The sequence below is a fragment of the Mus musculus genome, chromosome 6, assembly GCF_000001635.26.
Source record: "Mus musculus strain C57BL/6J chromosome 6, GRCm38.p6 C57BL/6J".
NCBI lineage: Eukaryota > Metazoa > Chordata > Mammalia > Rodentia > Muridae > Mus > Mus musculus.
In genome coordinates, this window is record NC_000072.6 from 4494936 (window position 1) to 4522025 (window position 27090).

Sequence of the window (27090 nt, forward strand, 5' to 3'; positions counted from 1 at the left end):
TGTCAACTTATTGTAGATGATCTGGAAATGCAATCTCAACTGAGAAACTGTATTTATCAGGTTGGTATATGGGCATGTCAGCGAGGGACTGTTAACTGATGTAGTGGAAGTCAGTTTACTGTAGGCAACACCATCTCTAAGGTGGTTATATGCCATATAAGAAAGTGAGGTTGAGTGACCAGAAGTGACTCATCCAGCAAACTTTCTCCATGGTACCTGCTTCTTGTTTTGACCATCCTCCTTGATAAACTGACCTGGAAATGTAAGCCAAATACACCCTTTTCTCCCAAAGTTGCTTGTGGTTGGAGTTTTTGAGGTTGATGTTGTTGTTGTTTGTTTGTTTGTTTGTTTGTTTTGATCTGTTTTGGTTACAATATAAGAAAAGGAACTAGACCTTCTCCCTATAGGATTATAGTTCCTTGCTATGTAAATGCACAGTTCCTTACTAATGCTTCACAATGAACAAATCACCTTAAGCCAAGAGCCATTGTTCTAGTGGGAGATCAGTCTATAGTACTAAGTAGAGAGCAGTGGGCTCTTCCTGCTGCTGCCTTGTTGCTTACTAAAGCATAAGTCAGGTAGTAATAGTGTCAGGCACAAAATCTCTAGTGATCTTCCAGGGACTATTCATTAAAGAAGGATTCCTGAACACGATATAAGACGAGACCCCATTCCTTATTTCTCTCTACCCAATTTTTCAAATACGCTTTAATTAGGCTTCAACCACTAACTTTAAATATCTATTGTCTGTGATCTCTCAGCAAATGTCACCTGAGTGTCAGTGATGACACCAAACATGCTAGAGCTGATGGCAAGGAAGGTCCCAGCCTTACTCAGTGGTGTCAATGCTGGCACAGATGCAGAAAACTCTTTGTGTAGGGTCCATTCCCTATGTACTGAAGGATGTTGAACAACATTCTGGCTTTTTCCCTAGATTCCAGTTGCACACACTCCTACGCCTAGTCCTGACCATCAAAAATGTCTCCAGATATTGCCAAAAGCTTCCCATGGATGGAACAAAGTTACCTTAAGCTGAAAGCCACTGTTCTAGTGGGAAATCACTACAACAATGGCTGTTTAAGTGTGCCTTATGATAAATGTCATCTTCAATGCACATTGTGCCATAGCCCTGGGAAGTTTTTCCTTCTATCTTTTAAAGTCATTCAAGGATCAATTCTGCTATTTGTTCCTCCTAGAAGCTTCCTCGACCTCACCAAGCAGAACCAGTTCCTCTGACTCTTTTCCTTTTAGTAACTGAAGATGCACAGGAAGTCAGGGACACTTTTTAGCATGCTATTTTGAACATTCTGTTGCAAGGAAGAATTATAAGGTGTGCATTTAATCCCTTCCTAACTTTATTTGTCTCCTAAAATCTTAAGTATTCCAAGCTGCAAAAATAAATTTCCTTATCCTCACAATTGGAGAAAATCTACTGTGCAAACAACATTCTCCTGAGATTGGAAATTCTATCTTATCTCTCCACGCTCACACCTGCTACACAATAAGACCTCCACAGTTGTTGGTTGGCCATACAGTTCAAACAAGATGGCGGGGGGGGGGGGGTGAGCACAGGAAGCTGGAGGGGGTGGGTGGGCACTGAAACTCACCCCCTTATCTCAGATGGAGATTCTGAGAGAAAAGTGAAGACTGGGATCAGGCACAACAGAAACAAACAGCTGCAGCTAGCAGCTGAAGTTAGAAGCAGGCAACACATAAAGATAATATGCCAGGACTGTCATCTGAGAGGGCCCTGCAAGGGGCCTGTAGGTGTTAGCACATGTGCTGGAACCAAGAACCCTGGGGAAATGCTGTCAGTGACCCAGGCAGGCAAGTCCACCTTAGCCACTAAAGCTTAGAGTATCCCACCTTTCAGGGTTGAAAGAAAGGATGAGGTTGGGAGACTTGCCACAAGCATGTCCTGAGGCCCAGCATCACAGTCTATCGTGAAGGGACTATAGGAACATGACTGACAGAATGGACAAATGAATGAATAACTATTGGTTTTATCAGTCATAAGGGACTAGGCACATCATGTATATGTCCTCTGTGTCTTTGTGTGTATGTGCATATGTATGTGTTTATATGATGTATATTTATGTGTATGTGTGTGTGTGTGTGTGTGTGTGTGTGTGTGTGTGTACACAAACATATATTAAACAGACAAATTGGAAGGTGAGTTGTAGATACTGGATGCCTCATTTGACTCAGACAGAAAAAAAAAAGGTCAATGCAAACAACATTGAAAATGCTGGCCCTTCGAGCTGTCTAAGGTCATCTTATTGTCTGGGCAAGAGTATCTCTAGATGCACATAAATGTCCACATCAGGGACTCACAAACACAAGTAACAACTTTGGTGTCTATTTTAGCTTTGCATCTTCCACAATTTTTGGATCTTTTGGGTGCTTTGGAAGGAAACCCCACCACTACCTTTTGAAAGGTTCTGAAGTGCTGGTTTTATTCGTATCTTGACACAGGTCTTAGACACAACAGAAATAATGCAAGTATGTGTCTGCAATGAGTCACCTGGGCTCCTGAGGGCATCTTGTAAACAATGGGTTTGGCATTAACCACGAGTCTTCCTTCCCTTAACTGACCTACTTCATAAGGAGGGATGGAACCCAGGTCAGCAGTGTGCTGTAAGGTGATGAACTGTGCCAGGGATAGGTCGAAAGCGAAGGGAAGCATCTGAGGCTGTCACGAGACTCCACAGCACCAGCTTCAGTTGTCCTCCAACCACCTGACCTGCTTGAAGAGAGAAAATATGCCCTCAAGCACTCATTTTCCCATGTAAACCTTGCTAACCAAACAGGCATGGAATCAAGAAAAGATTACTAAAACTGTTCTCTTTTCACATTATAAAAACTGCCAGTAAGGAACAACTAATAGACTTCCCAGATATCCAGCTTATTGTCTACACAACCAAAGAGAATCAAGAACAGAATCAAGTAGTAAAGGCTTGGAACAAAAGGAAAACATTATCCAAGAGTAGGAAGTGTAGCTAAGAGGGATGATCATGGTGGCTGTAATTGCATTTTTATATTTTATTTCATAGTATATTCTGTGTTTCAGCATAACTAAATGAGGATTTCAGATGCTTTATATGTGAATGTATACATACTAATGTGTGTGCAGAGAGAGCAGAATGTTGTCGTTCTTCAGGTACCAAACAACTTTTTACTTTAGAGACAGGATCTTTCAATGACCTAAGTTGACTAGGCTGATTGGCCAGTGAGCCTTGGGGTAGGCCTGCATCCTTACCCAAGCACAGGGATTACAAACATGTGCTGACATTCTCCAGATTTTGTGTGTGAGTTCAGGAGATGAAATTCCATCATTTTTACAAGGCAAACACTGTATGGACTGAGATATCTCCGCATTCCCCTTAGCTGTTTATGATAACTAGCCTGGATTGATCACTTCATAGTAAACATGTATTAAAGCATATTTTAAGCATCATATGCCATTACTACATATAATGCAGGGCATGCTGGGAAATCTAGGCATACTACTCACACACCTGTCACACCTACTATTTGCTACGTCCATATTATTAGATTTTTCAAAAACCCAATATTTTTCAAAACTATTTCAAATAATTTTCAAATATCTATTTTTAATTTTAGAAAGAAAATAAAAAGTTTTTTAAAAGCAGCAAGTCAGAAGATAAACTCAAAGTGAATACAACTAGATGTGATGGTGATGTGAGGAGTTAATAGGAGCAGAGAGAAAGAATTGCCCTCTTGACAGGCCTCCTCCATGTTTCCCTTGTACTGCTCCTGTCTACTCTTCATGATGCTATCGGAGTGATTTGTCTTGATCCAAGTTTAACTGCAAAGCCGTTCTTCAGTACCAGCAGTTCTCAACATGGAGCCTGATCATAATCACCTGCTGGATTTGTAAAAGCATAGATTATTGATGACCCAGAATTCCTAATTTGCTGGGTCTGACAGAGGACATGAAAATTCATGTTCTTTAACACATTCTAAGACGATGCCAATAACACGGGTTCCGGGGACCACACTTAAAGAATTGCAGGAGTGGAGGGATCCACTTTATCTTTCACAGGACTCAGATATTCAAGTTGCTGCAAACGTTAAATACTTCCAAGCAACCTTTGTAAATGTTCAGTGTTGTTTTAAAGGAAAGAGTCAGAGACCACAATAAGAGATCAGCCATCTGCTCAACAGATCTACCATGAACTGGCTAGTCTCATGCCTCTCCTGATTCCTCATTATAAAATGTATCAGTTATTGAATGGTGTTTATCAAACGACTACCCCATTACAGACCCTTGTTCGAAATATGGCAGAAATAGATTTTGACTTTCTGTACTGGGTACCTACAAAGATTTGGAAGATGCTTGGCTTACCCTACAACCCTTCATGCATCTGTTCTTCATACATTTCTCTTAACAAAATAAAAAGTCTAAAATGTTAGGAAATGATTAGATTCTACTTTCAGTGTACTAGCATCACCAGCCCTCTGTCAATTGTTGTTTAAATGTATGACTTAAATAGTAAAATCAAAATCACTGACACAAAATAGCTAGTATTTAGATTTAACACCCTTCTCCTCCAGTTGTGCGATACCAAGTCATTTTCATTATTGGATAAATGTTATTTGAGTATCCGTAACTTAGTAGGCACTTTGCAAGATCTAAGAGTAGATGAGTAAATTAAATGGGTAATTTCTCTGCAATAAATGAAGCTAACCAAGGAACAATTTTTTCTTTCAATTAATTAATCATTCAGGCTTCCGGTTGACAGTAGGTATTAAATATTAGAGGAATAAGGAATCTTTGAAATATGAAGAGTTCTGGGGAGTTAGCCCATGGTGGCATATCAAGGAAGTCTTGGGGAAGTTCCCCTCACTCCCTCTGAGACAAAGTATTTTTCCTTCTAAAATTATAAATAACAAAACACCTACACCAAGATTTAGTTAATGATTGCTGATGATTTGAGATAACTTAAAATCTGCCACAGTATAGTACTTACCATATAAGATAACAGGTAGTGTGCTGCTGCCCATTAATAAATTAGAATTTTTAGATTTTACAAGTTTATTGGTGCTATCACTAATTTAATTTGTTAGTAATTTTCAATGAAATATGATTATGTCAATGTGTGACAGCGCATAAAATTAAATCCTTATAATTCTTTTTCTATATGTAAAGTAGTTTCCCTAGAATATATATCTTTACTCAACCTCATGCCTAAATCAATCAATTGGCATCTAAACTCCTTCTTGCAACTGCAATAAAGTTCTCATTTCTCCCCCCAGCCACTTGAAAAGAATTTTAAAATTAAGAGTCTGGAAATCAAGCCAAACAAAGTTCTTGTAAGTCAGAGAGGGCATCTAGAATGCATCAGCCTTCTGGGACTCTCCAATTGAAGAATGGCTGAGGAACTGGCTGAAGAAAAGCAATCAGTATCTTCTCAAAAGAGAGGTGAGCTTAATTGAAAGCTGAAATTTGTAAGCCCCAGCACATCCCTCTGAGTTATGGGGCTGGAGAAGTCAATAACGAGATACTGCAAGACAACTCTCTCCACACCATCAATACCCTGACGCAGGCGTATATAAAAGAGGAATGTCTACTCTTAATTTCCAAGCTTGAAAAGTGGGGCACTACAGATGAAACCGGAATTCATAAGAGGTGAGATAAATGTCCTGTCTTTTCATTTGGAAGAGATTTTTTGAGAAACACTTGATTATTTATTCAGTACCAAGTTGGAGAAAAAAATCCATATGCCCTTAAATGTCCCTTGCTTCAATACCAGAAAGCAAATGAGATTATGTGTGGAAGCCTAAGGTTCCCCTGGAAGACTTTAAAGTGGAGTTTAGCATTGGAATTACACAGCTACTCCAGATGACCTTATTCTATGTGAGGATAATCCCCTTGCACAGTGATTCATTTAACAATACCTTAATTCCTTAAACTATACCTGGCTCCTTCCAGCCATTGGTGTGACTAAAATTCTGTATCACATGGTTCTTTGCCTCACCCTTCTCATTCCATTTCTCTATCCTGGATTCCACTCCAGGAGAGGTCCTTCACCAATAGCCTGCAAGATTACGTATATACTTTCTCACTTGATTTGGCCACTCAGACAAATATGAAACTTTTCAGCACCATAAAACTTCGGCTCATATCCTCTCCAAACCTGTGTCCTCTTCCCTCTTTTCCTTAGATGCTGGAGCTTGTCAGCATTTTTGTTTGCTTGTTTGTTTTAGTTGGGTTTTTTCCCTATTTTTCTCCTATTCCAATACACAAGTGCAATGTACAGGATTTCACACTGTGACATCAGGAATAAAGTAATCAAGACCAACATGAAGTGTGTACTTCAGACATAGGCATTGTTTATGAGACCCATCTATTTACTGGCTGAGTCTGTACACAAACTCCTGGTCTTCTCGACATAACCATCCTCTTCTCAAATGTTCCCCCATTAAATTGACTCTAGCTTTGGCCAGTTGCTAAATCCAGAAGCCTGATGCTGTCCTGGCTCCCTTCTCCCCTGCTCAGTTTCCACAATCAAACATCAAAACCATTTTCTTCCACTTTGAAAGTATTCCTGCAGCTCAATATCTGCTCTCAATTCTAGCAGCACTACCCTACATCAGGCTCCTCCAATTTCCTTTGAATTGCTCCTCACTGGTTTCCCATCTCGGCTGGGCTCTCCTAATCATTCTTCCAGCATGTGGCCAAAGCCCTTGTTTTTAAAACATCCTTTGATGGCATACTGTCTCCACTCAAAATCATCCATCCATACACCCTCTCAAGGCTTAGAAATACATGACCACCTAAATACAGCTTCAAGTTCCATTTTAATATGGTCTCTGCTAAACCTACCATTTTTAGCTCTAACTCCTTCTTGTCACACCCTTTGCCTTCACAATTTAGTTAAAATAAAGTGTCTCAGACTGACAATGTTCCTAAGAGCTTCGGTGGGGTTTTTTGCTTTGTGTTGTGTTTTGTGTTGTTATTTTTAAGTAGGGTCTTGCTACATAGCCCAGGATGGCCTTGGACTTGAGATCCTCTTACCTAAGTCTTCCAAGAGCTAAGATTATAGGAGTTAACTACCATACTGGTTCTCTATCCTTCTTATAAAGCCTTTATATGGAGGCTTGACTAAGATGTTGCAGCTCCAGAGAAGCCTGACTTGATTCTGCCACCTAAATCTAGACCTCCCATAAACTCACAATTCACTGCACTTCTCCTGCAGACTATAAGCCCCAAAGAGCAGTGCTTTGTCATCCATCCCTAGTGCTCCTAACTGTACAGTGCCTAGCACAGACCTAGATAGTGCTTGAGTGAACTGGTTCCAGTTCTACTTAGACATCCAGAGAAAACCAAATGTCCTATTTGGCATGATACGCACCAAGAATCTCTAGGCCTTCCAAAGAAGTATAATAGCAGAAGGAAGGCCGACATCATATCTGCTCAGCTTTCACCGGTTGCTAAAAGCTCTGGAGAGCTTCTTTTCTCTCCTCTAAAAATGTTGCAGGGATATGAACACAGGAGTCCAGTCATCTAACAGCAAAGTCCAGAAGGCTTTGGTTGCTCCCTACTCTTCCCTCTCTTTTCTCATATCCCATCTGGACCAGCACAGACAGATCAGTTCAGGTTTTGTTTCTCTCCTCCCAGTTCCCTCAGCCTCACCCCCAATTCTCACTGACAACAACAAACAACTAACTAATAATGTGTTATTTCATCACATAAAATATTTAGCCAACATCTAGAGGCAAGTATTAGAGAATGTTAGAGAGTGCCTGTCTCCAATAGGTGACTGTCCAAACCATCCATAAATGGCTGATATTCCAGTCTCTAGTCTCTCTCAGTCTCTCTCTCTCTCTCTCTCTCTCTCTCTCTCTCTCTCTCTCTCTCTCTCTCTCACACACACACACACACACACACACACAAACAGGAGGGAGGACAGCGATACAGAAAGAGACAGACAGACAAACAAGGAGATAAGGACAGATGGAGAGAGAGAAGAAAGACATAGATGAGACTGAGAAGAGACAGACAGACAGACAAACAGACAGAGACAGGCAGAAGAGAGGAAGAGAAAAAGAGAGAGGAGACAAAGACACAGAAGGAGACAGAGACAGAGACAAAAGAGGCAGAGAGACAAAGGAAGGAAATGAAGAGAGAGGAAACAGAAACACAGAAAGAGACAGGGGGAGGGATGAAGAGAGAGGGAGAGAAAGAGAGATAGAAAACAAGACACAGAAAAAGACAGACAGACAGACAGAGACAGGCAGAAAGAGGGATGAAACAGATAGGGAGAGAGGAAAACAGGGAGAGAGAGGGCTCTTGCCTTGCCCTCACTGCTCAGTCTGGGGCTTTCCACCAAGTGCTGACTCTGCCGGCTGCAAACCCTGCCACATCAGCAGGGAGGGAGCCTTGCAGCACTTGGTATTTGCATCAGTTTCCTGGAATGCTTTACAAGTTATCAGTTCTTCACTCTGGCCCAGGGTGGAGGGGCTTATGTTCTTGTGTTTGAAACTTGGTTTCTCTGATTCTCAAAAGCCAACCAAGTAGATTTGCTTTTCTTTCTTTTGCTTTTTTTTTTTCTAAAAATTATCCCACTTTCAACGGCTGTTCTAGGCTTGAGACTATTTTGACAATCACAGAAAGCCACTGAGCAAAGTGGAGTGTCTAAGGAGTAGCTAGTGCAAAGCAAGGGACTTGGCTAAGTTGTCCCCAAGGAGAGTTATCCAGTAATCAACCTGAGGGACATTTAGGGGGGTTCTTTCATAAATCTGTTTTCTTACCTACCCAAGTCTTTTGTTCAGAAACAGCACCTGTCTTTCAGGTGCCTGAGACATAGACACAAATGACAGTCTCTAAAGTCAAGCCAGCACATCGACAGAAATAACTTATGCTCTTATTAATGAAGAAGAAGGAGGAAAGAGAGAGAGAGAAAGAAAGAAAGAAAGAAAGAAAGAAAGAAAGAAAGAAAGAAAATCAGATGTGCAGTCTTGAAATGCTTTCTTTGCTCAGTACTTTTTCAAAAAAAAAAATTCCCTCCACATTATTTAAAAAACAAAACAAACAAACAAAAAACCCAAAACTCTTTCTCATCTAGCCTAAAAGAGACTTGAACTGCTGGGGTGAGAGGAATTGGGGGAACCGGGAACCGCTCAGAAGAAAAGGGGGGAGGAGGGGAGGGATTGTGGGAGGAGGTGATCTGGAGGGAGGATTTAAAGTGAATAAGTAAGAATTAAATTAAATTTTTAAAAATGCTTGTCTCTCAAATCAGTGTTTTTCACAGGATTGAAATAACCTTATTGAAATGTTTATTCTCTTCTATTTCTAGCATTTTTTTTAATTTAGAAAGAGAAGCCAGTTAGCAATATCCAGAACCTTTTGCTTATAGCAGCTGCTGATGGAGCTAACCTACTTAGAAATTCTTCCTCACCGGGAAGTCGAAAGGGGGAAGGTTTCCCAAGGAGTTCGCCAGTTCCTTCTTCATGAACATAAAAATGGCCTAAAGATGCTGTGTCTGCTGTGACTTTGGGGACATAATGAGAGTCTGAATAGGTCTCTCCAGCCTCATGATGGATGCTCGGCAGGCCAAGAGGAGCCTGCGGCCCCGGGTAACTTGGAAGACTCCAAGAAACTTTGGGAAGGAGAATTTACTATGTCTCTGCCGCTGTCCTGGACAGCCAAAGTCTCCTACTCCAATTCTTCAGAGTCAAAGTCTCTTCCCAAGATGGGGAGAGATTGCATCTGTTCTGGAGGGGACAGCTTGGGATGTTAAGGAAGAGGTTGTATACGCCCTAGGGATGATGGGAGGTGTGAAGATGCAGGCAGGGGTGCCTGGCAGTGGCTGTGGAAGGGGTCATAAATAGGCAGCAAGGCCAAGAAGGCTGAGTGTTCACTGATCTGTTATCTGATCCAGGCTCGGCATCTGAGTCTGGCTGGTAATCCTTCATGGGGTCTGTACATGGGGCTGGAAATGGGGCTTAACCAAAGTAAATGTAATAATGCACAGTTTATCTCTTGATGCCTGCTCCCCTCATCAACGAGAGAGAGGGGGGTACAGACAGAGAGAGTCAGAGAGAGGATGGAGGAGGGAGGGAGGAAGGGAGGGAGGAAGGGAGGGAGGGAGGGAGGGAGGGAGGGAGGGAGGGAGGGAGGGAGGGAGAGACAGAGAGATAGAGAGACAGAGGAGAGAGGAGATTATGGGCACACAGGCCCCCCCAAACTGGGGAAATTAGGGGGCAGGGGTGGAGCCAACCCATGAGGGCAGCTCTAGAGCTCGCCACGCTGTCACCCTCCTCCCCTCACACCCCAGCCCCCTCCAGCCTGCAGATGGCCCGCAGGGCACAGAGTGAAGCGGGACTGGACAGCTCCTGCCTTTTCATCTTCGGCCTCCAGGTCCCTCAACACCTGCCCCGCCGCCCGGAGATCTGTAAAGAGCCCACGTAGGTGTCCTAAAGTGCTTCCAAACTTGGCAAGGGCGAGAGAGGGCGGGTGGCTGGGGAGGGCGGAGGTATGCAGACAGGGAGTCAGAGTTCCCCCTCGAAAGCCTCAAAAGTGTCCACGTCCTCAAAAAGAATGGAACCAATTTAAGAAGCCCCGTAGCCACGTCCCTCCCCCCTCGGCTCCCTCCCCTGCTCCCCCGCAGTCTCCTCCCAGCACTGAGTCCCGGGCCCCTAGCCCTAGCCCTCCCATTGGTGGAGACGTTTTTGGAGGCACCCTCCGGCTGGGGAAACTTTTCCCATATAAATAAGGCAGGTCTGGGCTTTATTATTTTAGCACCACGGCAGCAGGAGGTTTCGACTAAGTTGGAGGGAACGGTCCACGATTGCATGCCTGCGCCCGCCAGGTGATACCTCCGCTGGTGACCCAGGGGCTCTGCAACACAAGGAGTCTGCATGTCTAAGTGGTAGACATGCTCAGCTTTGTGGATACGCGGACTCTGTTGCTGCTTGCAGTAACTTCGTGCCTAGCAACATGCCAATGTAAGTGTCTTCTGCTTGTTTGGGGGAGATGAAGGAGAGAGGCTGGATAGGTGGGCACCCTTATCTCAACAGAGGGAAACTTCACACATTCATTCCACATACAGCTTGTGAGGTCGCCCTCTAATCTGTCGGAGAAAACACTAGGGTTCACGAGATACATGGGAAAAGAATGGAAATATGAAAGACTTGACTGTTGCCAAGAGTTGGGGGAAGTTTTTCCCTTAAAACTAGACTGTTAGCCCGGATGCCCCGGTTGGTGAAGCTCACAAAGAGGCAAAGAAGGTTGCCTCAAGATATAAACCTGGCTGACAGCATGAACGACTGAGAGGGCTCCACTCTTCAATTCCCAGAATTATGCCCGTGGTCACGTTGTGAAACTTGAGGCCTAGTTTAGAAAGCCCCGTAATAGAATAATACAAAACTCACAGGACTCCATTTTCTTGTGGGCGGCCGAGTTGCTCTGGATGACGTTGATGAAGATAATGATAAAAATACGCCCCCTGGAGGGGGTAAAGTGCAGGAACAGGGACCAGGCCTTAAGCGCTAGGAATTCCAATTAAAGACTTCCCAGGTCCATGGAGTAATTTACATTTCTGGGCCATATGTAAAGAACCCAGATGGTGTATCTTGAGAAGCGGGCTGCTTCGGCCTCAGCTTTTATCTTCTGAATAGTCAAAGCAGCGTCCCAATCCATTACCTGATCATGGAAATGGTAACTTTTAACTAAAATAAGCTCTGTTCACTTACACTTCAACAAGTTCCCACCTGTAATCACACACGAAAACAACAGATGTGAGAAATATCAACTTCGTCCTGAGATTCAAGAGCCTGGGGATTCTTCTCAGGAGTCTCTTACTCGTTTACCATGTGACTTCAAATGAATCAATTGGGCCTTTTTCTAAAATGTGGGGTATATACTAAATGTGCCAACTTCGAGGCTATTTTCCATTTCTAGGTTGTATAACTAACTAGAATTTCCTGAAGAAAGAATGAAGAAAACCACTTGGGTTTCATCTTTTAAAATGGCTGCCTAATTTAACTGGACAAAGATGTTGGCTTGATGAGTATTCAGGAGGGCGTGGCCACACCCAGACCTTCAGCTACACGCCCCACGTCTGCCACAGCCTAATTTTGAATGTGTATATATTCCTTTCATCCACTTTTATATACCCCTCGAGGATACTAAGAAGTAATTGCATTGTACAAATTAATGTTACAAGTTAATTTTATATGAAACCAGAGTAAGAGGGGATCCCCACAGAAAAATATAGTAGACTTAGGGAAGTAGAGATTTGAAGGTCAACATACATTTTATTCAACATCCAACCACTAAGAACAATAAAGGTTATCCAACACACATTGTCCAAAATGGCTCACAAACTGAGTAATTAAAAGGCACGTTTCCAAAGCCTGTAAGGCTTACTGGCTTCTCTTAATTCAGGCAAACTGTTCTTCCTTCAATGGAGAAAATAAACTAGACATACCATTTATCTAATTGAACAGTGATTCTCATCAATTGCCCTAAAATGTGAATGCAGGAGGTGTCCCACTCTTCTGAGCAGTGACCACTTCAACAGATGTTCTCATTCCAAATGACACACTTTGTGACCACCAAATTCAAGCAATTTTTAGGGGTGAATCATCCTGGAGCAAGTCTGACCGCAATTATATGCCACATGATCCTGTAATTATTATACTGTAGGAATGAAACTCAGTCTTTAAAGTCTTAGGGTAATTGTAGCAAAGAAGTGGGTATTTATTTTTCTCATTATTTTTCAAGATTTTAATCCACAGTTTTCTCTTTATACAAAGCAGAACTTCTTAGGGCACAAATGGGCTGCTCTTTAGTCAATGACCTTACCTCATTGACATGAACTATTTATAGCAAAAATCAGACTCCTGAATCAATTTGCTTTCATTGATGCAAATTAGACCTTTGGGGGAAAGGGCTAAGTCACTTCAATGGTTTACAAAAAAAACAAGCTCTGCTTCAGGATGCAGGCTAACGTTTTCTCAGATTCTTATGCATCATTTCCTTGTCAATCAGAAGGTGATAGCCACCTATTCACCTATGCCACTTCCTCCATAATTGCTGAGCACTGGAGATGTCCTGCCTGCAGACACAGTGATGCTTCATGGCATTTAAAAAATAGTGAATAATTAACTATTTAATTTAAATCTATATTTACATATCAAAACTGTAAACAAGTCACCCTGCGGATCCCTGCTATGTTTTTTTTTACCTGAATAATTTGGGGGCTATTAGAATATTCTGAAGGAGAAACAGAAGGGGTCTTTCAATCAGGTAAATCTACTGTATAGACCTAAGTATCATTTTTTTAATTACCGTTATTGACATATGGAATGATAGCAACTGATGAAATGATACCAATAACTATTTCCTATTCTCTTCTTCCCTCAACAGATTTGCAATCGGTGAGTAAAACTACTTTTAGAATACATAAGGTGTTTGTACTTTGCCTTGATCACAGCGGTGTCATTTCTGGGGAGGGAAGTTGGCCAGTTTGGCTTCCCAAGGAAATTGTGAAGGGACATAATAGTAGGCTAAAGTTTTCTGGCTTCCACTGAAAGTACCCACCCCATTTTCTGAAGTGGGTGGCGCTAAGTGAGACTAGTCCCATAAAATGCCCATAGGGAAGAGAAAGGAAATGGGTCAGTGGAAGTTTGGGGTTTAGCACCAGCTACTCCGAAGCACAAGGGCACAGTGAGCTTGAGAGATTTTTGTTATTTCCTGGGATTCATTTGCAATGAATTATGAATAAATTCTTAGCTCACAGATTGAAGGCACAACACAGTTACAGATAAGTATATACAATTGGTTTTGTAGATAACATTTTATTGATTGGTAAAATTTTACATTTTATTTCAAAATATTAGATTAAGATAGTAGGAAAAGAACAATGCAGTTACATTTGTAAATATATTTGTACATAATATTGTAATAAAGCCATTTTAATATATAGGTGTATATATAATTCTTATAATGATCATTTATCTTTTCTTTCCTAGGGATCAGTACGAAAGGTAAGAGGCTATGTTTCTTCATAAATATCTGAAATTACCAGAATAATTTCAGTTTGACAAAATTTAAGGTGAACTACAGAAAGAAAATACTTTAGCGAGATTTTACCTATATGAATATGTATTCACCAAACCATAAAACAGAGTACTGTTAATGTTTGATGTAACAAAGTTTTATTATCTTCCAGAAGCATCTTTAATTACATTTATGTTATATGAATTAATGATTTACATAGTAAAGACTTTGTAAATATCTATTTATATTCTTATAAGGGGTGCATATTATATTAATTATAGATAATAATTTAAAGTTTATTTTAAAGGAATGACACTGTAAATGTGCTGTGAAGGTATAATAAATAGTTTTATCTATAGCTATTATCTTATTAAAAGTACAATGGATAATATTAGTTTGATCACTACAAATTATAGCATCCTCTAGTCCTTCAGCTTGAGAAAAAAATTACTTATAGTTTCAACAAAAAAAAAACAGTTCTTTGTTATCTATTGTTTTGTGCCAGATCTTCTAGCTGCTGTTTAGTAATATTTTAGTCAACTCAGTCTTAGTAGCTAATTATTTTCAAAATTGGCTTGCTTGTTCAGCATCAATTACTTAGTCACGTGGCCCTTTGCCATTTTTGTCTTCCTTTAGGGCCCCACTGGAGACAGAGGACCACGTGGACAAAGGGTATGTGATTTTTTAAATCATTAAAGGGCTTTGGCCCATATTCGAATAACTACATATTAGACGCTACAGATGGTGGACAATGTGTAAGATTATTTCATATTCAGATAATTATACCACCTTTTAAGTAGATAATGTCCTGCAGAAGAAGTAAATGAACATTATTATATATAATCAATATCCCCTTTCAGTCAAGATTACTCTTTCATAAAAAGAAACACTATTACAGGCAGCCACATTCTTTGCAGGGTCTATCTTTCTTTGTTTAGTTTGGCCTGCACAATACACGTGTAATGGGAATGTACCCTCTACCACAGAACCTTCTTTGTAACATGTTTTGTTTCTTTTGAAAAAAAAAATCTCTGCATAGATTGGAAATAATTGTGAAGCAGTCACATGCTTCTCTATCTTCATTCAGACATGTACACACCGGGCTGCTAGTCTATTTGCTACATTTTTGCTACATTTCGGTGATATGTGTCACTAAACTGTTTTTGCATGATTTGCATTATATAATAAATAACTGCATCATGTATCTGTCGTGGTATGTGGACTTACATGTGTTCTGCTCACTGTATTAGTTGTATAATTGTGTCGGTTAGTTATCCTAACAACATGGATAGTGTTAAAGCAAGCAGTCTTCCCATCTCTGTGATAAAATGATCTAACCAGTCAGCCTACCCTTCACATATCACCACCAAAGCAATTGGATACCTTTACAAAAGTCAGCTTTAATGTACACAGTGTCATTTCCTACGGCTGGAAACCTGTGACACTCACAGAATCTGCTCCATCGTGAATTAATACACAGGGTCTACACTGGCTTAGCTGCCACTAGTTATCTTTGCACATCAGCCTTAAATGTCTTCCTGAACGAAGTCACAGGTGCACATCAGTCAGCGACAGATCTTATATTTCTACCCTTTTACATCAACAAGTCTAACAGACTGACCTTAGCATGTGTGTTCTTAGGTCTCTTTCCACATTCTATACATGGTTCCACAAGATTGCTCTAATCCTGTTCCAATTCCCTCTTTTTTGTAACAGGGTCCCGCAGGTCCCCGAGGCAGAGATGGTGTTGATGGTCCCATGGGCCCTCCTGGTCCCCCTGGCTCCCCTGGTCCTCCCGGCTCCCCTGCCCCCCCTGGTCTTACTGGGGTAAGATAACTTATACATTCTTATCTTAGGTCTGACTTTAGTGTCTTGCTCTGTTGGAAAAGAAATACTCACTGCGAAAATTAATTTTTAGCAGTTAAGGGAAAACCTTCTATTTGGAAATGAGTATATTTTATTTAATTTCTTTGGTTTCTGAGTTTAAGGTTCTGCTTTTTCCATCTTCCTCAGGGTCTTGTCAATTACAGTCCTGGTCTTTTTGTTCACTGAAGGTAGCTGCAGCCTTCTGCACCATTATTTAATTTGGGGATTTAATATCTTTTATCAGTTCGGCACAAATAAGAGGTGTTGCATTATTAAAGAGGTTGATTAGATTGAATTACATAAGTGAAGCCCCTGGTCTTAAGCAATTTCACAAACATCTGACCCTCTCTATTCTCCTTGGCTTGGAGTCTGCTGAACAAACATTCAAAGCAGTTCTAGGTTTAATTTCCTTGAAACTAAATTGAGAAAAGTACATTTCCCTTTTTCATTAATATCTTCTTTTAGCTTTATGTCTTTGACAATGGTATAAGTGCCAAATGGTCTCACTGCAGGAAGAAAAACATATTTGCTTAATTGGTTAGCACTATGAATCAGATTCCTAATTCTAATACCCAACTGTATGCCAGTAAAATAAGACCTTTCTCTCCCAAAGATCTTATTATGATTGCTTATCTACTGAGTGCATTAAAAGCACCTCTTTAATACAGTTACCACTCGAAGAGAGATCTTTAACAGGGAAGTTATTACCATGAACTATTTTTTAAAAGTTTAATCTTCTAAGGGGGCATTTTAACTTTCCTGTAACTTGAAAACTCTTTATATCCCTTTTTGAAACTCCAGCCAGGACAAAGAAGTCTCTTAGTGACTTCTGGGCTAGGGTAGCAACTGCCAATGCAGCACGCTCCCATGGGCTCTGTTTCACTTGCTGGGGTTCTGAGGGACTGTAAAGGTGTAGGAAGCCATCTTCCTCAGTCAGGAGGTAGGTGACGAGTGTTAGGAACAGATTTCTCAAGGCAGATGAGTCTGAAGGCTAAGAGGTGGAGGTTCTCCATTTCAGTCTCGGTGGGGGACTCAGCGCTGAATTCTTTTTTGTGTGTGTGGGGGGGGTGGGGTTTTTTTTTTTTTTGGTTTTTGGGTTTTTGGGTTTTTTGGGTTTTTGGGTTTTTGGGTTTTTGGGTTTTTGGGTTTTTGGGTTTTTGGGTTTTTGGGTTTTTGGGTTTTTGGGTTTTCGAGACAGGGTTTCTCTGTATAGCCGTGGCTGTCCTGGAACTCACTCTGTAGACCAGGCTGTCCTTGAACTCAGAAATCTGCCTGCCTCTGCCTCCCAAGTGCTGGGATTAAAGGCGTGTGCCTCCACGCCCGGCTCCAGCACTGAATTCTAAGTCATTTCTATTGAAACATGGCTCTCCTTTAAATAGTACCAGGGGATTAATTAATTAGAGTATTAAATATGATCAGATAATTGATTGATTGACTGATTGATTGATTGATTGATTGAAAGAAGAATGAAAGATGTATGTGTATGACCACTGACCTATATACTCATGTGTGTTTTCTTCCCTCCAGAACTTTGCTGCTCAGTATTCTGACAAAGGAGTTTCATCTGGCCCTGGACCAATGGTAGGCTTGTCTCCTTTTGTCCTAGAGGGGGGAAAAGCAGCTTCTGTAAGGGAATTCATGCTAAACCTCACAATACTAACTAAGTCAACACTCCAAGGCTAGATCAGAAGAAAACAACTCCTTTTTCTACATTTAAATATCAAAACTGAAGTCCAGGTGAGGAGTTTCAATTTTCTCTACCAACGTGCCTCCTAAAAAGAATGTTCGATATCTATGTCTGAAAAATAGTCTTTGGAAATACAGACTATAACTCAAGCAAATGAATTTAACTCAAAATATTAACATCTATACATGTCTCTGTATCTTTCCACACTCCTTGAAATACGAAGCACGGCTAAAAAGCAGAAGGATTTCCTTTGCCCCCTGAACCTGATGGAAGTTCTAGCTCAGTCCCTTCCTTCATCATAACAGGAGAATCCGGGGCTTTACTTCTTGCCCACCCCCCCACCCCCAATCACGCAGGTAGTTGAGAGATAATATATGGCTCGTGTATTTAGTTCTTGAATAGAACACTTTCTTAGTCACAAGGACTTACCAGGTGCCCCCTCCCAGGTTAAGAACTACACTGTGGATTTACGCAGCTAGCAGCAAATGACAGCAGTTCTGAATTACCTTCAGGGACTTGAATGTTTCCTTTCTCTCCCTTCTGATGAAAATTCCTTGTCTTGACTATTTATTAAAAGCCAATATACAAGAGAATGAGTCAAATTTAGCATTTGTGTCACTCCACACACGTCCCGTCATTTCTGTAACCATTTATAAAGCTTCCCTGTGTATCAGGATGATGACCTAGCTGACAAATGAAGCTTCTAACCAGACATTACTGAGATGTGATAAAGAGAAAATAGACATGATCATGAAAAATGTACAATAGCTTATAGGAAAGAATGAAAATGTCCCAGAAGTAAAAACATTAGATTGATTCACTACCACAGAATTTAATAAACATGCACACAATTTGGTGATTCTAATTATCTGTTTTCTAAAGGCATTTATCTGTTAGTTATCATGGTCTTTAAACACAACTTTTACCTGGGCTCTACATCAGTGCTCTATCTGCACAAGACATTATTCTGAAACTAATGGGCCGAAGTAAACTAATATACTACAAAGGCAAGACAATATTTTCTGTAAATTAAAACTCTCACTTGTAAAATAATGTAGCTTTAATTGATGATTTCCAATTTCCTGATTTTTCCTTGTAATTTAAAACATTCATATTTGAAGTGAAAAATTGAAGCATTCTTTCGACATTGTTTGTCTTAGACATTTGAAATGAGTTGTTTCTGCTAATGCCAGACATTACTCACATGTAAAGTAGAATCCATTTCTCAAGAAGAGCCAAAGTGGGAAATAAAGCAGGAGTAGATGTCCTCTTATGTTAAAAATTAGAATGGTGGACATACATCTGAGAAATTGATATGGATTTCAGATTCCCCTGTCTTTGAAACTACTTTCTGGGGAGTATCAAAAAGAGAATTCACATTAAAATATCAGTGAGATATAATTTAAGCTTCTACATACATCCCAATCCACAGACAGATGTAACCAACAGAGATGTGTTTAACAAAGAGAGAAAATGGGCAGCAATAAAGTGTTAAATAATTTCCCATGTTGGAAAATCAATAGCTACAAAATCCCACAGGGTTCATCTCACAGTCTCCACAAAATAAAATATCCTTTATGTAAATGAAGTTGTCACAAAACCTGGGAAAGATGAATAAATATAATTAAAAATTCATGATGTCAAAGAAAATTATACTTAATGCATACCTAAAAATTATTTTTATTGAAAAGTGACAGCTTCTTTTAACATTGAAGCCATTTCTAAAACAAAATAAATAATCCTCATAATTAAAATAATGTGCTTTTTAAATAAAATATGTAGTGTCTCACTATAGTCATTTAATAAGGTGGATAGGCTCAACTGCAGAGTCCTCATGGTTGATGTATTAAAAGCAAATTACTCAAGACTTGTGCATGAGGTATTTTTAGCTGTCTGGGAGGTAGGTCCTACAGATGAGCTACACAAGTGTTGATTGCTACAGAGGCAGAACAAAACTACACTTAGCTCAAAAACCTATAACATTCAGTTTTACTTTACATTTGTGTTCCACGAAGAAGAAGAAGAAGAAGAAGAAGAAGAAGAAGAAGAAGAAGAAGAAGAAGAAGAAGAAGAAGAAGAAGAAGTAGAAAAGCTACTGTCATTGTGTTATGTTTTCAAGATCCTATGATAGATTCCTCCAGCAGGCTGCCTCAGTAATACACTTGAGATTTTCATCAGTCATCAATAGGCCTCAAAAGATCTTTGAGGTTATAATAAACCTCTGTTTAATCATTAAGTAGGACTTTTGATCTTTTTCAATTTATGGCCCGGTAGCAATAAACATATCAATTTCTTAGCTACATATGACATGGAGAGGTGACATATGACAAAAGGAATCTAACTGATACTCTTTATCAGCCATTATGTGGTCTGTTCTTGTGCAAAGATCAGTTCTCTTCATTGCCTTAGAACAATCTCCAGATGACCAAATTTGCACATCTCGAGGAACTTATGACTTCCTCCAGACAATTCTCATTGAGTTCAAAAGATTTCTTTGGTTAAAAAAAAGAAGAAGAAGAAGAAGAACTGAAGGTCAGGAGAGAGTGCAGGAAATTTGGTTCATCTGTCCATCCAAAAACTTCAGGGGCTCAGAGATATCACTTCTATATCTAGTGTATCCAGTCCAGATTATGAGACTCCCAACAAGGATATGACTTTTTGGTGTTAACTATGTGTATACTCTTTACAGGGTTTAATGGGACCCAGAGGCCCTCCTGGTGCTGTTGGAGCCCCTGTAAGTATCAAAATCCTAGAAACATTCTTCTATAAAAGCAGAACATTGAGCATGACTCTCGTGCACTGGGGATGATGATAGATGGCCAAGGACTTGTCTAATGTGCCTGACCTGAGCTTGACTCCAGAACTTCCAGATAGATAGATAGATAGATAGATAGATAGATAGATAGATAGATAGATAGATAGATAGGTAATAAATAAATGTGCCTTCTCCTCTACCTTAGGGCCCTCAAGGTTTCCAAGGACCTGCTGGTGAACCTGGTGAGCCTGGTCAAACGGTGAGAACATTTTCTCTGTTTAAAACAAGAGAAAGTCTCTGAAGAGCGGTTTGTGAACACAGTCTTAACCTCCATGCATCTCCCATTCCCTTAGGGTCCTGCAGGTCCCCGTGGTCCAGCTGGCTCTCCTGGCAAGGCTGGTGAGGATGTAAGTGTTTACTCTTAAGCTCTTCTGAAACAACTTTTACATACTCCTGTTTCAGTAGGAGTATCTAGAGCCAAATTAAGTTCCATGCTGAATGCTCAAGATGCCTGAGTCTCCCCATGTGGGAAATATTACTTTAATGAAATACTAATTAACTTGCTTATGCTCAAGAGATTTAATTGTTAATTAAACATGTATTCTAGCCCACAAAATTGCGTATGCCTTTCTCTCACAATAATTTACTAAGTGAAGGATGACCTTAGGTTGCTTTCCTGTTTTAGGGTCACCCTGGAAAACCCGGAAGACCTGGGGAGAGAGGAGTCGTTGGACCACAGGTGAGACTGTTGACAATAGGATGTGGTCCATTGTTAGTCATGAGCATGCCTCTGATGGTAGACTCAGATGTCACTCACACTGGTGGCATTGATTGAAGACATCTGGCAAAAGAAAGAACCAGGAAAAGAATGTAGATATTTTATTCACATTCATAACGGAATATTGGTGACAGCAAACAGACTTTGACTAACAACTGTTTTTTTCAACTAATGCCACCATCTTAGTTATTCATATCATAGCTAGTAGTTTGTAGCTCCATGCTCAAAAAACATAACACCCTTTGATCCCAAACTTGAGTTTTGAGAATTGGTTTGGAAAGATGAATGCATTATGTTATTATTCACCTTGCTCTGATTCCCTCCCACCCCACCCCAAGGGTGCTCGTGGTTTCCCCGGGACTCCTGGACTTCCTGGCTTCAAAGGCGTGAAAGTGAGTGACTTCTTCCTCTAAATGAGAAAAAAAATGCTGCTGATGGGGGAGGGGAGTGAGAACCCAAGCATGTGTCTGAATTTTGAAAATGCTGGAAATGAAAGGAGCCAATGCTTATCAAACACTGAGATTAATGCAGAAACACGATACAGATTATAGATTATATAAAGATTGTATATATTTTTAAGTACTTGAACTATCTAAAACCAGAAAATTGTTAGGGTGAGAGGGTTGTAAGAAAGCTTGTCCAGCACCCTTCCCTTCTTAGCTGTGTGCAGACCAAGTGATTAGCCTGGGGTAGTGGAACCAGCTCAGCTGAGCTGGAATACTGTATTGTGTTCTTCTGCAACCATGGGATCTTTCTAGAAGATGTAATCATTGTAAAGGTGGAAGACTCTGGTCTGACTGAGATTACAACATGACAGCATTTTTAAAAGTGTTCATTGCCTTTCAGGGACACAGTGGTATGGATGGATTAAAGGGACAGCCTGGTGCACAGGGTGTGAAGGTAAATACTGAGTTAGGATCACTGTAAGCAAGTCATTTAAATCTTCCATTGCTATCCAAAAGGCTATTTTACTAAAGACAACCCACATTTCAAAAAGTATCTTGTCTCCTCATCTACCTTTCAAATCCCTCAATGGTGGGACAGTGAAATTCTATGACAAAGGCCAATTGCTAATGTTTATTTAACTTAATGTTTATGTAAATAATCAAATGGAAAGTAATGTTAAAATTTCTTCCTCCATCTCCTTCCCTCCTCTTATGTCATTGATTCTCTGTAGTCAAAATAAAAGTAAATAAACATATAACCAAATATTAGGACAAAGTGTGCTACTAAAGTGTAAATTCTCCTTTGCCTTGCACTAATTAGATGGGTACATTCATGTCACAACACACTTTTCAACCTCTTTCCTCTGATTTATCTGTGCACACTTCAAAATTTTTTTTAATTAGGTAATTAAAGTCTCAGAAGTGTATTATCTCTTGGCTAGCCTCTTCTCTGAACAACATTTCGAACCATAAAATCTTCTCTTTCCTATTAAGGAGATAATGTGATATTAAAGTGAATACCAATGTAATTACAAATTAATGAGTAACAAATGCAGACGGGACCAGAGATGAACATGAATATGGAGAATCTGGTCTAACTTCCCACTGCCACACAAATGGACATGGTCAAGTTCATTCTCCCATGAGCCACAGTATAATATATATATATAATATAATTATAGCTCGGATCACTGATCACAATATTTTAGAGCTAAAAGGCACTTTGTAGATGTCATCATTTGGGAAAAACTAAGGTTACGAAGCACTCATGACTTTTCCAAAGTCAATTGTGCAGTGCTTAAAAGGCAAACTCAGAAAGCTCATGCCAGTCATTCTTAAAGTGGATTCTTCACCTCCAGCCTTAGACCTAGAGCTGTAAAGATAGCTCAGTCATCCAGCACCTGCTAAATGAGCACATGCCAAGCCTTTGATTTGCTCCTCAACATCTCTCTCTAAACTGGAATGCCTTGAAGGAAAGTGTTTTACCGATACCTAGCTCTCAGAATAAGAAACAAATCTGGTGACTCCAAAATCTCTTGTGATGCCCTGACTTTCCATTCATCTTAATGAAGCCAATAACATTGGCATTCAGATACCTCTGAAGATGGTAAATTTGGTTGCCCTGAAGAAAATGTATTATTTTTTTCTCTTTTCAATTAATATTCCTAATCTATGTAGTTGGTTCCAAATGTCTACAATGTAAAAAGAAAATTGGAGAGGTGTACAATTAAATAATCACATTTAATTTAGTACCTTAGCCTTTGGCATATTTAAATAAAACCCTCATCATATTTTTAAAAAACATATGTGCCTGAGATCATTGAGAAATAGTCTATAAGTATAAATACATGTTTAAAATATACAAAAGGCTCAAACTGATAAAATAGAGTAAAAATTGTGCAATGTGAATATATATATATATATATATATATATATATATTGAACAAAGACTCAATTTTTCTTCTGCATATATAGGGTGAACCCGGTGCCCCTGGAGAGAATGGAACTCCAGGTCAAGCAGTGAGTATTGACCAATCCACTGGCAACCTGAATGTGCATGCTTAGCATTCTGAATCTTCTTTAGAGACTTTGATAATTGCTATCTCCCTTGGTATTGCATTCTTGATATTTTTTCTTATATCTCTGCATATTCAACTTTTACCTGGTGTTAGAACAGCACTTGTATTCTTAGTGAACTCTTACATATGTTAGAAATTGGGCAAAGTAAGCGCTGCCTCTGACTCTTTTAAGATCAGCATTCTGGACTTTATTAACAATATTTCTGCTTCTAGGGAGCCCGAGGGCTTCCTGGTGAGAGAGGGCGTGTCGGAGCTCCTGGTCCAGCTGTAAGTAGTCTGGTTTTTTTCTTCCCTTTGAATCTTTTTTGAACACTGTCTAATGGGAGTTGCTTGATGTCCACCTGACTGTCCGTCTTCCCTTCCTTCATAGGGTGCCCGAGGCAGTGATGGAAGCGTTGGCCCCGTCGGCCCTGCTGTAAGTCCTGACACTGGCGAGTAGAAAGGGGTTGAAACTGTGGGGGCAGTAGCTCTCTGTTAACTTTTATAAAATGACAATATTTTGGACATTTTTGCCAAATGTTTCCCTGGGGGTCTTTGGAAGTTTCCCTTTCTAAGTATCATAGGCTATTCCAAATGCCTAGAGCTACTGACTGATGAATAGAGTAAGACTCATCCAATGTTGGGAACCTTGAACATCTTCCCTTGATAGTACTCTGTGCTTGTTTTTCTAATCTACTTCAAGGAAATTTCTTATGCCTTCTGCTTTGATTTCAGGGTCCCATTGGGTCTGCTGGACCCCCTGGTTTCCCAGGTGCTCCTGGTCCCAAGGTAAAAAGCATTTTTTGCTATCACCACTTGGACAAATCCTTTAGAACTATCTGAAATGTCAGTACTGGTTGTAGAGAGGGAGACAACTGCAAAGCAATTCCCTTAATCCACCTCCACCTCCAAAATGCCTACAGAAGAGTTTTTTCACTCTACGTTTGCAGTAAACCTCTCTGTGCACTATGTATAGATGAGCCTCCCCCTAGAAACTGACTCCCTGAAGGCACTATAAAATGTGCTTTCCCAGCTAGCCTGGACTGAGTGGGAGCCACTCCCGCAGAGACCAAACCACAGCGACTGTAGGGCTAATTGCCAGAACGTCAGATGTAGGCTTGCAAACTAGAAAGTCAAGCCCAGTCTTTGCGATGATAAACCAGAGAAACTAAATGGTTGCTGTTCTGACAAAATTCCCTAAAAGTTGGTGCTATGGTCAATAACAGTCTCGTTATTTACTGCTTATTCCCTGTCCTGTTACTTTCATTCTCAGGGTGAACTTGGGCCCGTTGGTAACCCTGGCCCTGCTGGTCCTGCTGGTCCCCGTGGTGAAGTGGGTCTTCCAGGTCTTTCTGGCCCTGTTGGACCTCCTGTAAGTAGTCGTTGACATAAGACAGTTGATGAGAAAGACTGAAGATAGGGTCATAGAATGTAAGAAATATTCTCGTTCAATGAGTTTTTCCTTCTCCTTTCTCTCACAGGGCAACCCTGGAACAAATGGGCTCACTGGCGCCAAGGGTGCTACTGTAAGTACATCTGAGTAGCTGACTTGTGCTTAAAGAGGGAGGCCTCTACAGCCTGCTTTCTCCTGAGGGACCTTTTTTCTTCCCACAGGGACTCCCTGGTGTCGCTGGGGCTCCCGGTCTCCCTGGCCCCCGTGGTATTCCTGGCCCCGCTGGTGCTGCTGGTGCTACAGGTGCCAGAGGACTTGTTGTAAGTGGTCACCACCAGAACATATTTTATCTGTACTTTGACTTTTTCTTGCAACTTTTTTTGTCTTCCTTCTGTAATTTGTGCAAACGTTTATCTTTCTTCTATAGCTGCATTATGTGCTTGCATAGCCCCTCCTCTGTGCATGCACGTAAGCTTCTTCCTTAGAAGCTTGCAAAAAAAATCAATGAGGTAAACTCGGTGTGTGAGTCTTAGCCACACACCAATACCATTGTAGAGAACTTGAGCTTAAACAACCCAACAGACTTCTCTGCTGGAGAGGCTTGACCCATTTCTGTCATTTGACCTCTGTTTCCTTTGGATCTTAGGGTGAGCCTGGTCCTGCTGGCTCCAAAGGAGAATCCGGTAACAAGGGTGAGCCTGTAAGTGGTTTTACAGTCACAGTTGTGTTAACTTATTCGTATCAGTTTTCAATCCAATTTCAGTAACTGGATATGATGTAAAAATATTTTTCTACTCTTCTTATTCTTAAAAAAAAAAACAGGGCTCTGTTGGAGCCCAAGGTCCTCCTGGTCCCAGCGGTGAAGAAGGAAAGAGAGGGTCTCCCGGAGAAGCTGGATCTGCTGGCCCTGCAGGGCCTCCAGGGCTTAGAGTAAGTTCTGAATCCTCCAGACACAGCAGACCCTGATGCCACCCCTTGGCTGGGAATTGGTCAGCATTTCTGCATGTGTTTCCTAGATGAAAGAGCATCTGTCTTCCATCTGTTTTATTACATTAGCAACTCTCAATTTAGTATGTTATTAAATTGGTCTGGAAACAGTGTTGACCTATTTTTGCAGGATGCTCATCTGTGCATTCCCTTGGCATTTGGGTAAAATGTTTTGGCTTGGTGTGCACCCATATCTTTCCTCTTAGGAGAAATGGTGCCCTGTCTTAGGAAACTCTATCTGATGAGATCTAAAGATTTCTCTAATCTCCTGCCATCTCATGCCCTTTCCTGCAGGGCAGCCCTGGTTCTCGAGGTCTTCCTGGAGCTGATGGCAGAGCTGGTGTAATGGTGAGTCACTCATCACTTACTTTCCAGGAAGGACCTTGATAATGCTGGTGCCAGATGTGTCCTCAGCATTACATGAACAGCCTCCTTATTTGATGCCTATCCTTCTAACAGGGTCCTCCTGGCAATCGTGGTTCAACCGGCCCTGCTGGAATCCGAGGTCCTAATGGAGATGCCGGTCGACCTGGGGAACCTGGTCTCATGGGACCCAGAGTAAGTTTCAGATAAGTCCTCATAAAGTCCTATCAGGAATCAGCACCTCCTTTAAAGGACTGTTTAACACTGAGGGGTACAACAGAAAGCATGTAAAGTAAGTCTGTTAGTAGACTTGTTGATGTTTGCCTTTTCAACCCAACTTTATGAGAACTCCATAGAAGGTTCTATGCATCAGGCTAGTCCATAGATTTCCTCCATGTTGTTTGGATCAGTGACTAGGAGGGCTTTGGAAAACTATATCTATTTTAAAATATCCAAATTAATTTGGTCCTCTCCTCAGCATGTATCCTTTATCTTAAGTTATGCATTTTATAGAAGGTATTCATGATATGTATTAAGTCAGTACATTATTAGTTTATTAGATTCATCAGTGAAGCCATTTTTCCAGCAATCACAAAGTGCTATAATGCATTCAGCACCACACCAGCTATAGAGGAGTGACCTTTGGATCCAGAGATACTCAAATCCATAGCAATGGAGTCATTTTTCCCTCCATTATCTTTTATGGGTGAATATCAGCTGTAATTT

The 27090-nt window shown here is 40.6% G+C and overlaps 1 protein-coding gene across 1 annotated transcript in view; it reads left to right on the forward strand.

Annotated features, from left to right (window-relative positions):
- The first annotated feature begins 10682 nt into the window (after window positions 1–10682).
- The window catches only part of Col1a2 (collagen, type I, alpha 2), a 35926-nt gene continuing 19518 nt past the window's right edge, over window positions 10683–27090 (forward strand). The window contains exons 1-23 of the mRNA NM_007743.3: window positions 10683–10974; window positions 13400–13410; window positions 14005–14019; window positions 14669–14704; window positions 15749–15859; window positions 17426–17479; window positions 20275–20319; window positions 20546–20599; window positions 20694–20747; window positions 21026–21079; window positions 21457–21510; window positions 21965–22018; window positions 23539–23583; window positions 23856–23909; window positions 24013–24057; window positions 24357–24410; window positions 24895–24993; window positions 25103–25147; window positions 25236–25334; window positions 25661–25714; window positions 25837–25944; window positions 26296–26349; window positions 26461–26559. Coding sequence (NP_031769.2) covers window positions 10905–10974; window positions 13400–13410; window positions 14005–14019; window positions 14669–14704; window positions 15749–15859; window positions 17426–17479; window positions 20275–20319; window positions 20546–20599; window positions 20694–20747; window positions 21026–21079; window positions 21457–21510; window positions 21965–22018; window positions 23539–23583; window positions 23856–23909; window positions 24013–24057; window positions 24357–24410; window positions 24895–24993; window positions 25103–25147; window positions 25236–25334; window positions 25661–25714; window positions 25837–25944; window positions 26296–26349; window positions 26461–26559 — 1368 coding nt within the window. The 5' untranslated portion in view covers window positions 10683–10904. The remainder of the gene's footprint in view (window positions 10975–13399; window positions 13411–14004; window positions 14020–14668; window positions 14705–15748; window positions 15860–17425; window positions 17480–20274; window positions 20320–20545; window positions 20600–20693; window positions 20748–21025; window positions 21080–21456; window positions 21511–21964; window positions 22019–23538; window positions 23584–23855; window positions 23910–24012; window positions 24058–24356; window positions 24411–24894; window positions 24994–25102; window positions 25148–25235; window positions 25335–25660; window positions 25715–25836; window positions 25945–26295; window positions 26350–26460; window positions 26560–27090) is intronic.